General features: G+C 37.3%; 3 protein-coding genes across 3 annotated transcripts; 1 reads left to right on the top strand and 2 right to left on the bottom strand.

The window, feature by feature from the left end:
* Positions 1–238: 238 nt before the first annotated feature.
* Positions 239–3,055, bottom strand: LOC109187177 (actin-97). Its single transcript, XM_019337298.1, has 4 exons — positions 2,793–3,055; positions 1,813–1,885; positions 713–1,720; positions 239–614 (listed from the first exon to the last, which is right to left on the bottom strand). The coding sequence occupies exons 2-4, from the start codon at positions 1,870–1,872 to the stop codon at positions 549–551; spliced, it is 1,134 nt and encodes a 377-aa protein (XP_019192843.1). The 5' UTR covers positions 1,873–1,885; positions 2,793–3,055; the 3' UTR covers positions 239–548.
* Positions 3,056–4,484: 1,429 nt separating this feature from the next.
* LOC109187175 (heat shock cognate 70 kDa protein 2-like) lies at positions 4,485–7,607 on the top strand. The gene is made up of 2 exons (XM_019337297.1): positions 4,485–4,826; positions 5,595–7,607. The coding sequence occupies exons 1-2, from the start codon at positions 4,613–4,615 to the stop codon at positions 7,352–7,354; spliced, it is 1,974 nt and encodes a 657-aa protein (XP_019192842.1). The 5' UTR covers positions 4,485–4,612; the 3' UTR covers positions 7,355–7,607.
* A 307-nt stretch (positions 7,608–7,914) lies between these two features.
* Positions 7,915–11,643, bottom strand: LOC109187178. Its single transcript, XM_019337299.1, has 9 exons — positions 11,396–11,643; positions 11,250–11,311; positions 11,035–11,125; positions 9,831–9,917; positions 9,647–9,700; positions 9,096–9,280; positions 8,801–8,883; positions 8,594–8,694; positions 7,915–8,265 (listed from the first exon to the last, which is right to left on the bottom strand). Exons 1-9 carry the CDS (start codon positions 11,444–11,446, stop codon positions 8,053–8,055), a joined length of 927 nt encoding a protein of 308 aa, XP_019192844.1. The 5' UTR covers positions 11,447–11,643; the 3' UTR covers positions 7,915–8,052.
* Between the last annotated feature and the right edge of the window lie 953 nt (positions 11,644–12,596).

The following is a 12,596-nucleotide window of genomic DNA, read 5'->3' on the forward strand; positions in this document are numbered from 1 at the left end:
ATTGTAAACATTAAATTATGAATATTTGTATTTAGTATATAAATTATGTATTTTGAATATTTAATATGTAAATTGTGTATTTTGAACTCAGGTCACCTTGCAAGGTGGACCTGATCTATGGTATAACCAACTGTTCTCACAATGACGAATAATCTCTAAATCTGCAACAATATTTGGTAAACTCACTGCCACATCACAGTTAACAGCAGAAACCCAAAAATTATCTCATGAACAATAATCGAAGGAAATTCTCATTAATTTATGAATGAATAATAAGTAGAACAAAGCCATTGTAAAGCATTTATAAAAGAAAAAAAAGCTAAAAAGGGGGATTCGAGGAATGGATAAAACTTCTAAACCAACAAAAATATAAGAATTGGAACAGTAAACTCTCAGCCTTCTCACCGTCCATACATAGAACGACCAGACAGAACAAGTACACAAAAAATTAAAAGAAAAAATTTAAGGTTGCAAGGTCAACTCCTGACCCAGTAGGAAAGAAGTGAAGAAATTTGGTCTCCAGCAGCAGGCGATGGTCTTGGAGAAAACTAGAAGCACTTTCGGTGCACAATTGATGGACCAGATTCATCGTACTCTGCCTTGGCAATCCACATCTGTAATGAAGAAAGAAAATGAAATTGAAATAAATAGTGTGAGGCAGAAAGAAAGAAAGAATTGAGATTAGTGATAGTGATAGTGAGGAGCGAGAGACCTGTTGGAAGGTGCTGAGTGAGGCTAAGATAGAGCCTCCGATCCAAACACTATATTTCCTCTCGGGTGGTGCGACGACCTTGATCTTCATGCTGCTAGGAGCCAACGCTGTGATTTCCTTGCTCATTCTATCAGCAATCCCCCCAAACATGGTAGTGCCACCGCTGAGTACAATGTTCCCGTAGAGGTCCTTCCTAATATCCACGTCACATTTCATGATAGAGTTGTATGTGGTCTCGTGGATCCCTGCAGCTTCCATCCCGATCATTGAAGGTTGGAAAAGGACTTCAGGGCAACGGAAACGCTCATTACCGATGGTGATCACCTGCCCATCAGGAAGCTCATAGCTCTTCTCCACAGAAGAGCTAGTCTTTGAAGTCTCAAGCTCCTGCTCGTAATCAAGAGCTATGTACGAAAGCTTTTCTTTCATGTCTCGCACAATTTCACGCTCGGCTGAAGTGGTGAAGGAGTAACCACGCTCCGTGAGTATCTTCATCAAATTGTCGGTGAGGTCACGGCCAGCCAAGTCAAGACGAAGGATGGCGTGTGGAAGGGCATAACCTTCATAGATGGGGACAGTGTGACTCACACCGTCACCAGAGTCCAACACAATACCAGTGGTACGCCCACTAGCATACAGAGAGAGAACGGCTTGGATAGCAACATACATAGCTGGGGTGTTGAATGTCTCAAACATGATTTGAGTCATTTTTTCACGATTAGCCTTAGGGTTGAGAGGTGCTTCAGTAAGGAGGACAGGGTGCTCCTCAGGGGCAACACGAAGCTCGTTATAGAATGTGTGATGCCATATCTTCTCCATATCATCCCAGTTGTTAACAATACCGTGCTCAATTGGGTATTTCAAGGTTAAGATACCTCGCTTCGACTGAGCTTCATCTCCCACATATGCATCTTTTTGACCCATACCCACCATGACACCAGTGTGACGGGGGCGCCCAACAATGCTAGGGAAAACAGCTCGTGGAGCATCATCTCCAGCAAACCCAGCCTAGTCATTAAAATGAATAAAAAACCCGATCAAAAACCATGACTACACTTTTATCTCAACTTTGTAATAGCCGAACCAACACAAAATGGTACCTTAACCATTCCTGTCCCATTGTCACAGACAAGTGGTTGAACATCCTCCCCATCTGCCATCTTATGCTACCTCCTGCAGCAAAAATCAAACTTATAATAATAATTACACAAAGATAGATAGCCATTCATCTCCAACATCTATCTCTCTACTCTCTATTATTATCAAAAAAATCCCTCATATGGGGGCAGGCAACCCCAACCAAGGTTCTATGTTCCACTCCATAGTGGGAGTAGCCTATTGGCCTTCTTGGTTTGAGCAGACGGCAAACTAGGCTGATTATTTACCCAATGCACATCCTCGAGTGGGTTATCCTTGTAACCAAAAAAATATTCCTTATATCATTATTGTCAGGGGGTGGATCAGAGTGATCTTCTTGCCCATAAATGATCAATTACAATGCATTAATCTATAGAAACTAATGCATTGCAACATGATAAGCAAAGATTCAAGAGAATGTAGCACATCAAACAAGTATAAGAGAGCACTGAAATGAACAATCCAATCTGTCATGGAGAATGGAATCTCAGTCTGATCTAATCATCACCGATTACCGATTGAATAAAACAACTCAATCTGTCATAATTATTAGCAATGTTCCAATTTCAAATCATTCAATCTACAAACACCCAAGTAATAAAAGAATCATCTTCACATTGCTCCACAATCATTTCATTGAGAATAAAAGAGAAGAAAGCGGAATAATATCAAATTGTAGCATTCAAGTAAAATGCAACAGTCCACCGATTCAGCCTAATCTCGTACAATTCAAAACACTACCAAATCAATATAAAATTGCATCAAGAAAAAACATAACCCACGAATCTACCTTAAAAAACAAAAATGAAAAACGCTCCCAAATTTTCAAAACGTTCTACAATCATACAATTCTTCCACCAAAGAACAATCTTTTTCAATGAAAAACAGAATTCAAATAAACAAAGAGATCGATGAATTGATCCACGGATTGAAAATGAGATACCTTTGGGAAACCTCGAGATCGAAGAGAGAAAGAGAAAGAGAGAGAGAGCGGGAATGGAGTGGAGAAACAGAGGATGATGATGATGATGATGATGATGATGATGATGATGGGAGCTTTGGTGCTCTTCTTCTTCTTCTTCTCTCTCTCTACGGGTTTGTGCGTGTATGTATAAGGTTGTGGGGGAACGTGAAGCCGGATTCTAGAATGTGAGATGAAATCTGAGCCCTCGGATGAAGATGCAGTATGGATGTACAGAATCGAGTCGCAAGTCGGGGGTATCATTGCTCTTATATATTGAAGTATATATACAAATCCATGTACCACTATTACGGAGTATTTTATATAATTTTTATTAAAAAAAAATTTGTTAATTAATTTTATAAAATTAAGCATAAAAAGTAGGGAATTTTTATTTAACAATATTAGGACAGCAGACATATCATTATAACTCATAAATCATACTAAAAACATTATGTACAATGAACTTGATCAAGGTAAGATGCTCAATTTACTTAATGATTTCTTTTGGAACTATACAATTTGTACTTGTTATGAACTAAATTTTTATTAGTTGAAATTACGCGACAAAGTGAGTCATTGTGACTCAATTGATATAAATACAAGTTTCATGCTTGGTAAATGTGGCTTACAACTTGACCAATATTATAGTTCTGTCATTTTATTATCTACAAATTACTTAGCTGATTTATAACTTATTTTCATATTAATTAATACAATAAAAAGTCATTATTAACATTATATGCAACAAATATAAGTTTGGGGTTGAAACGTAATGCAAATGAAGAGAGGAAGAGATGTATGAAACTACTACTTTACCCTTTATCATGTAGAGTTTAAAAAAAAAAAAAAAAAAAAAAAATCTTTTAAGGGCTAGTACAAAAATTCAAGAAAATTTGAATGAAGGATCAAGAATAAAACTCAAACAAATTTGAATGAATAATAAAGAAGAATTATTATTATTTTTTAATACTGTTGACTCTGTTACAACGTAGTATCTATTCATAATTACTTTTTCAATTTGAACCTACTGAAGCCATGAAAAATAATATAATATATTGAATTAATATTGACAATGAAAAATCGTTAAAATTAATGTTTATTAATCACGATTTATGCTTTGTCAACACATTTAAACACGATTAACAATACCTAAATTCTTATTGAATTGTTTGTAAGGGTATATCTACTTGTGAAATTTTGTATAAATTTTTTATGAATTCCAACATCAAATTAATTTATACAAAAATAATCTTAAAATGGATGAGAATTGGAGCAGTCGCCAGGCTGGCAACCACTCCAATCTCCTAATACGCGTGTGAACTAGGCACCTTTGTGTGCGTTCAATTGTATTTTTTAAATTCTTTTTTCTCATTCTTTGTGCTTCGGTAGATTGTGAAAGGAGTTATGAACAAATACTACATTTGTAAATTGCAACAGGTCAATAATACTAAAAAAAAAATTATCAAAAATAATTTACTTTTTTTTTTGAGAGGAAAATAATTTACTTTTTAATTATCAGAGAATTTAGAATTATAGTTATTTTTGTTTGTTTTTGTAATTTCAGGTCACCAAGTTACCATATGACCCTTTGGGTCTCCAGAAGATTCTGGAAGTTTGAAACCGTCCCCAACTGAATACAAAAAAATTGGCGCCACTCAGCTCCGTACCGTTCTCCTCTCTTCTCAACAGAAAAGCTGGAGACTCTCTCTTCTCACTCCGACCTCTTCTCGACTTCAAGTTCCCATTCCTAACTTCTCCAGATCTCTTCTGTGAAAAATTTCTCAATCAGAGCGATCACAATGGCCGGAAAAGGTGATGGATCGGCGATCGGAATCGACCTCGGGACGACGTACTCGTGCGTTGGCATTTGGCAACATGACCGTGTGGAGATCATCGCTAATGACCAGGGCAACCGGACCACTCCGTCTTACGTGGGTTTCACTGATTCCGAGCGTCTCATCGGCGACGCTGCTAAGAACCAGGTCGCCATGAACCCGACGAACACCGTTTTCGGTACGATCTCGCACCATATTCCTTCCTTACTGTAAATTTCCCTGGTTTTTTGCCCTGGAAAATGAATATTTGCGTGTTTTCTCGAGTTTTACGTACAACGATGAAGATTTGATGGATTCATACACTAACTAAAGAAACACGGAGTATTTAAGTATGCTGTAATAAACTGTCGCCAAATATTTAATTTCGTCGCGCAAGTCCTACGGCCAGGGTGAACGTTTATGATTTTGTCATAAGTGGATGCTTAAGCTTTTTAAAGTCCTTAATTGGTTCGTTTATGATTTTGTCACTAATAAGTGGATGCTTAAGCTTTTTAAAGTCCTTAATTGGTACGATCTCGCCCCAAATTCCTTCATTACTGTAATTCTGTAAATTGCCTTGGTTGTCTGCCCTGGAAAATGAATATTTGCCTCTTTTTTGTTCTGAGTTTTACGTACAAGGTTGAAGATTTGATGGATTCATACACTAACTAAAAAATTCAGAGTATGCTGTATGTCTGTAATAAACTGTCGCCAAATATTTAATTTCGTCGCGCAAGTCTCACTGCCCGGGTGAACGTTTGTATGTATATTTTATCTGTTAATGGTCTTGTATAGACCAAGTTTGTAGACTGACTCTAATTAAATAGGCTTGTTCGTGGATGTATTGGGTATTGGATGAAGGATTTTGTTGCTTTCATCTTGTAATGCAGGGAATATATGATAACTTTTCCCATCTATTGTTTTTATAGAAAGAAATAACGTGGTGAGTGTGTGTTTTTTATGATAGATGCAAAGCGGTTGATTGGCAGGAGAATCAGTGATCCATCAGTCCAGAGTGACATGAAACTCTGGCCTTTCAAGGTTGTTGCTGGACCTGGTGAGAAGCCTATGATTGTGGTCAACTACAAGAGTGAGGAGAAGCAGTTCGCGGCTGAGGAGATCTCCTCCATGGTTCTTATCAAAATGAAGGAGATAGCAGAGGCCTTCCTTGGGACAACAGTGAAGAATGCTGTTGTTACTGTCCCAGCATACTTCAATGACTCTCAGCGTCAAGCTACCAAGGATGCCGGCACAATTGCTGGCCTCAATGTTATGCGTATCATCAACGAGCCCACTGCTGCTGCCATTGCCTATGGCCTTGACAACAAGGCAAGCAGTGTGGGTGAGAAGAACGTGCTTATCTTTGATCTCGGTGGGGGTACTTTTGATGTCTCACTTCTCACCATTGAGGAAGGTATCTTTGAGGTGAAGGCCACTGCTGGTGACACTCACCTTGGTGGAGAGGACTTTGATAACAGAATGGTGAACCATTTTAGTCAAGAGTTCAAGAGGAAGCACAAGAAGGACATAACTGGAAATCCTAGAGCCCTTAGAAGGCTAAGAACTTCTTGTGAAAGGGCTAAGAGGACTCTCTCATCTACTGCCCAGACAACTATTGAAATTGATTCTCTTTACGAGGGCATTGATTTTTACTCTACCATCACCCGTGCCCGTTTTGAGGAGTTGAACATGGATCTGTTCAGGAAATGCATGGAGCCTGTTGAGAAGTGTTTGAGAGATGCCAAAATGGATAAGAGCACTGTACATGACATTGTCCTAGTGGGTGGATCAACTAGGATTCCCAAGGTCCAGCAATTGTTGCAAGACTTCTTCAATGGCAAGGACCTCTGCAAGAGCATTAACCCCGATGAGGCTGTTGCTTATGGTGCGGCTGTACAAGCAGCAATCTTGAGTGGTGAGGGGAATGAGAAGGTTCAAGACCTTCTGCTTTTGGATGTTACCCCACTTTCCCTGGGTCTGGAGACTGCAGGAGGTGTTATGACTGTTCTCATTCCAAGGAATACTACCATACCCACAAAGAAGGAACAGGTGTTCTCAACCTACTCTGACAACCAGCCCGGAGTGTTAATCCAAGTGTTTGAGGGAGAGAGAACAAGGACCAGAGATAACAACTTGCTGGGTAAATTTGAACTCTCTGGCATTCCTCCCGCCCCGAGAGGTGTCCCTCAGATCACTGTCTGTTTTGATATCGATGCCAATGGCATCCTGAATGTGTCAGCGGAGGATAAAACAACTGGGCAGAAGAATAAGATCACCATCACAAATGACAAGGGAAGGCTGTCCAAGGACGAAATCGAGAAGATGGTTCAGGAAGCTGAGAAGTACAAAGCTGAGGACGAGGATCACAAGAAAAAGGTGGAAGCCAAGAATAGCTTGGAGAACTACGCGTACAATATGAGAAACACAATCAAAGACGAAAAGATCAGCTCCAAGCTCAGTGATGCCGATAAGATGAAAATTGAAAACGCTATCGACCAGACCATCCAGTGGTTGGATGGGAATCAACTGGCAGAAGTGGATGAGTTTGATGATAAGATGAAGGAGCTGGAGGGCATTTGCAACCCCATTATCGCCAAGATGTACCAGGGAGTTGGTGGTGCTAATATGCCTCCTGGCATGAATGCTGCTGATGTACCTCCGGGAGCTGCAGCAGCTGCTGCTGCTGCTGCAGGCGGCGCAGGTCCCAAGATCGAAGAAGTTGATTAATGCTGGTGTTCGTTCTGTTCTAGGTTCGGACATTTTGAGTCTTTGCCATTTTTTGCCTAGTTTCTTTGTAGTTGTCTTTGCATTGAAACAATTTTCTGACTTCTAAAATGGCTGTTTGAAATTGGTATTCATTGTTCAAACACTTAAATAATGAATGCCAGGAAGTCACGCAAATATCAAATAATGTCTGCCTTTTTCAGTTGAGTCTTGTAACAGCTGCATTTTGTTCCATTATGTGTATGCAACAAGAAAACTGTTCATTTTACCCTCCAACCACAACATCCCTGAGAATACTGCATTTAATACTCTACCTTATTTTTCAAGTCAAGCAATAGTGAATACACTACTTCGGAAACAAAAATATTAAATGACCTAAAGGAGTAGCTCACGTGACAAATGAACATCTGTGTGATGATTCTTGAGATAACTCGGGTTCAATTTTTACAAGTAACAATTCTCTCTCAGACCAGCTCTCATGCCGAGCGAACGAGGATTAGTTGGGTGAGATAGACGGAGATAGACCCGAAATACCTCGTGGTTTACACCAAAAAAATAATCCATTGCATAAAATACGCATTTCTTTCCTATAGCAACCAGATTTATAATGTACAAATATTTCCCAACTTCAATTAGAGTCTATTTTAACTTTGTTGCATCTTACTTTCATCTGCGACTCGTGTGCCATGCAAAAGTATTGATCATAGGCCGGTAAAACTAGACACGCTCTTGAGTGCTTCCTCTTCCATTTCAACTAGCTGATGACAGAATGTTTCTACATCGGCTGCCTCTTTCTTGAGTGCAATTCTGAACTCCTTCCACCGGTACTCACGAGACCCATCACCCTGCACTGGACCGAGAACTTTTCCCAGCACATCAAATCCCCTTCGGTCTATTGAAAGCAGAAAGGCATCCTTCACAAAAAAAATCACAGATAACTTAACTTATGCATGGATTCACTTCATTATGTATTTCATGGCATCCCTGGTTTGACAGACAGGATAGAGGAGAAAGGGAAGTGACAAGTGTGAGATGGAAAATTTACATCCAACTCAACTTCAAGCTAAGAAATAAGAATATTTTCTCTCTCTATGCATTCATACATGGCTCTATAGGAAGCAATTTAACCTAACAATGAAGACAAGACATAATTCGCACATATCTGTCCACTACTATGCCAACAGGAAACCCAAAAAAAAGAGTGCAATTGCAATCAAACTTATAACTCATTGGCAGAATTACCTTGGCATTTTCATTCAAGTGCGTCATACAGAAGAGGATTAAAGCTCTGCGCCTCATCTCACTTCGATTAATTCCATCAATCAGGCTTGTACAGAAAGGCGCTGAAGATAACAAACATATCATGTAAAGTGAAAATGCCAAGCAAAAACACTGTTCTGCTTCTTAACAATTATTTATGCATAACCACTACAGGAGCTAGGAGCTTACATAAAGGATCTGTCTTTGATGCTTCAATATCCTCTAGAGCCACTTCATGGTTACCTCCATTGCTGTCAATATACATGCAAGAACTGCAGAGCACATAAGCTTATGTATTAATTAGCTCATGGTTATATTTTATTTCAATATTTTATGAGCTCTCCCCAGAAGTTATAATTAAGCTGCCAGGCCAGATTTAGTTCCAGAGCCACTAGGAAGTAAGGGGAGTCTAAAAAAATGATTATTCCCTTGATACCTTATATTAAATTTGTGCTATAACAAGGCAGAACTGAGAACTTGATACCTTATATTAAATTTGTACACACTATATTTGTTATTCTCATCTAGTAACTCCTGGAGGTTGTCACTACGGGAGGTATAACTGAGACAAGATGTACTCAATATAGCAGAAACTGAATAACTTGAATCCTTTACTGTTTTATGCTCCGATGATGTAATCTCCCTAAGGGTATCTGCAGCCAATTCAGCCTGCAGTCAAGAAGAAGACAGAGTAAGATAATAGTACATTAGTACCTCTTCCCATAGCAAGATAATTTGTCCAATGTCTCCTTGATTCAATAGAACGTGCTTATCACATTCTACAGGATTAAAAGATAGGTTATCCTCTGCTTAGCAAATCGTATTTGCATGCAGGAGGGAAAACTATTAGCCATGGGTAAACCAGGAATGACTTTTTAAAATAGTAATTATTGAAAATGAAATTTAGAGTAATAAAGAGTCCACGAACAATTGATTTCTAGAAAAGAAAAAAGAAATTAAAGCAGTACTGCCAAATTACACAGTTCACAACGAAGCGGTTAACTAATCTATTAAGTGAGAGATATTGTGTACAACCTTTTTATCTTTAAGAGGCACGACATCACCCATCAGAGCAACCCGAGTTGGCAGCTGTATATATGACAAAGAGTTTTTCTTAGTTTGAAATAAAATTTCACCAAGAAATTGCACATCCACACATTATAGATCAGGAAATAAGCCAACAAAATGTTATAAAAATCAGCTATTCAAGGAAAGAGACCCTTTTTATCGACATAAACAGATTAGCAAGTGGGCCAGGGAAAGGAGCCGTTACTGAGAAAGAACCACGCTCATCAATGATTGTGTTCTGCACAAAAAAGAAACTCAACTTCCTCAGGTATGTGCAAACTTGTGAAAAAAAAAAAAAAAAAAAAAAAACAAACAAACTGGATTAATATGATTCGTATCATAAATTTTTAATTGATATCATCCACAAGTCATTTCATATAATTGTTATCCTGAATTAGCATTAATTTGTGGGTTCTTGCTGTATAGATTACTCTCTAATACAGAGCAGAAAGTGACATAAATACCAATTTGGCAGTTTGGAGTGTAGAAATGCAGAAAACAATAAATCATTTGGGATAACAAACAGCAGAAGTGAAAACTGGTAGGGACGGATCTTTTTGAGGTCATTATCAAGACATCTTTGAGCAGCCTTTTAAAGTTGCATGTCTAAGGAACCAGAATTTTGAGAAGTCAGATATGATAAACTCCACTACATTACCCTTTGACCTCATAGCATCCCCTCATTTTATGTAAAAGTTATGCTCTTCTTATTAAAAAGGAAAAAGTTATGCCCCTCAAAGGACGACTCCATACCTAAGCTAAGCAACTCATAGAGATAAGTCTAATTGTCAGAAGTAAACTTCTTATTGAAATCTAAGATTGTTAACATGAAGCACACTTGCAAAGAGAGAAATGCCAAGTGTCAAAACTATGAAGGCATGCTATTTATCAGAGGACATAGCAGGCTAAATCATTTAGTAGTAGCAGCCTAGCAGGAGCATATGGATGAATACATTTTTTTCTCCTTATATGCAGCGTATCATATCACGTATACATAGTTGCTTCCCCTTCACACCAACTTGGGTCCAAAACCAAAATTTTACACATTGGCAATTTTTTAAAAGATGCCCTTTTCAGTTAGATCGTTGTCTAGATTACTAAACTAATTTTTCCACTAGAATAGGTTAATTAATAAGGAAATCTCAGTTACAGATCCAACACATTCAAAGTGGCAAACTAAGTCTGCAGTACGTGATACCAAGTACACTATACCTAACAAATGAATTCACATGAAACAGCCCAGAATTGCTTCGACATTGAGTACTAAGGGTGACAAGTGGTTAAAGCAAGTAGTTTTGTATATCCACACTTTCACAGTCAATACAGTCTATTCCACAAGAAGACAGAAAACATACCACATTATGCAAGTCCTTCTCAGGTACCCATATGTACGGTTTCCCTTTCTTGACAAAATACTTAACTTTAGAACTGTGTATATCCTGTTTGCTGAAAAAAATTTAAACAACATATATATGAAGTTAAATGAGTATTGCTTCATAGCTCAAATTTATCCCATAACATGAAAAATACAAAATTAATATCAGTTATACATCAGATACATTCTAATTACCTTCCCTTAGCATCAGCTTTAATGGTGTTAAGGTTACCTTGCCAATTTGATGCTAATATTTTCTGCAAAAACACACAAATTAAAGTTAGAATTCTCACAAGGTAAAACAAAATAGGGAAAGAATGAACCTTAAAAGACGTCTTAACCTTGCATTTCTCAGCTAAAGTCAGAACAGACGATTTGGTTACTTTCCCCATTCTTGGCCCGCTTTACAAAGTTGCACAGCAGGTGTTTGTTGAAATGGAGGATTAAAGGAGGAGAAACACCAAAGCGCCAGAAAAGTGAAGAAAGGAAAGTCTCTCACTTTCTCCTCCTTGCTACAGAAGGGTTTCAGATCAGGGTTTTGCTGGGGTTTTCAGCTCCGGACTCGGGTTCGGGTTATCAGGGTACTTGTATATTTGTAGTTATATTTAGGCGGTGTTTGAAAACTGGAGAAAATGATTTCAATTATTTTTTGGATTTCTAGTATTTGATAAAAGGAGAAAATGGTGGTCAATGAAAATTGATTTTCGTTCAAAGGGAAAATAAGTTTTTTTTTTTTAAAAATGACTTCCTCTTTTTTTTGGTTGAAAAGTCATTTTCTGAAAAACACAAAACAACTTTTTTCTTGTTCTCAATTTCTAGTTCCCAACGGAAACTAGATTAAATGGTTTCCAACGAAAATTATTTACTAGTTTCTGTTAGAAATCCAATTATCTAGTTTCTGGCTTCGGAAATCAGTTGTTTTGTTTTTTTTTTTTAATGAAACCATTGCTTTTATATATATATATATATATATATATATATATATATATATAATGATTTTTTTAAATACAACTATGCTCATTATTTGGAAAATAATCCAAACACAGTAAAACAGTTTTCTGAAATGCAACCAAACATTGGAAAGAAAAATATTTTCTGTAATATGACTCATTTTTTGAAAAATATTTTTCATAAGACATTTTTCATGTTTCCAAACACACCCTTAGAGATGACTACGGTTTGATTTGAACCGTCTAGTTCAAATCGAATTGGAACCAAAACTCAAAAGATTTTGATTCCAATTTGATAAATTTGGGAATTAGAATCGTCGATTTTTAATCGGGACCGGGTGTTTTCGGTTTTAAGTCGAACAAAAAATGTTATCGAAGAGGAAGTCAATGACTTTTACAAAATACACAAAGAACAATGTAAGAGAATTACATGGATTTTGGTTCTTATTAAAATTTCGATAAGATACGTAAGCAACTTAATATTGAAAAAATTAAGTTCTAAGTCAAAAAGTATTATTTTTTAGTCTAAGTGTAAAGTTTAAATATTTGATATAACCATTATATAAAAAATTTCAAAAAAAAAAATTAATTG

The sequence above is a fragment of the Ipomoea nil genome, unplaced genomic scaffold, assembly GCF_001879475.1.
Source record: "Ipomoea nil cultivar Tokyo-kokei standard unplaced genomic scaffold, Asagao_1.1 scaffold1418, whole genome shotgun sequence".
Taxonomy (NCBI): Eukaryota; Viridiplantae; Streptophyta; class Magnoliopsida; order Solanales; family Convolvulaceae; genus Ipomoea; species Ipomoea nil.

What these genes read in the sequence shown, in the direction of transcription:
- LOC109187175 (XM_019337297.1), top strand. Translation starts at nt 4,613, where the DNA reads ATGGCCGGAAAAGGTGATGGATCGGCGATCGGAATCGACCTCGGGACG. An exon ending in CCCGACGAACACCGTTTTCG is followed by an intron (nt 4,827 to 5,594) that starts GTACGATCTCGC and finishes TTTTTATGATAG; the next exon opens with ATGCAAAGCGGTTGATTGGC.
- LOC109187177 (XM_019337298.1), bottom strand. Translation starts at nt 1,872, where the DNA reads ATGGCAGATGGGGAGGATGTTCAACCACTTGTCTGTGACAATGGGACA. An exon ending in ATGGGACAGGAATGGTTAAG is followed by an intron (nt 1,721 to 1,812) that starts GTACCATTTTGT and finishes TTTAATGACTAG; the next exon opens with GCTGGGTTTGCTGGAGATGA. An exon ending in CACTCAGCACCTTCCAACAG is followed by an intron (nt 615 to 712) that starts GTCTCTCGCTCC and finishes TCTTCATTACAG; the next exon opens with ATGTGGATTGCCAAGGCAGA.
- LOC109187178 (XM_019337299.1), bottom strand. Translation starts at nt 11,446, where the DNA reads ATGGGGAAAGTAACCAAATCGTCTGTTCTGACTTTAGCTGAGAAATGC. An exon ending in TGCCTCTTAAAGATAAAAAG is followed by an intron (nt 9,281 to 9,646) that starts GTTGTACACAAT and finishes TCTTGACTGCAG; the next exon opens with GCTGAATTGGCTGCAGATAC. An exon ending in ACTTGAATGAAAATGCCAAG is followed by an intron (nt 8,266 to 8,593) that starts GTAATTCTGCCA and finishes TTTTTTGTGAAG; the next exon opens with GATGCCTTTCTGCTTTCAAT.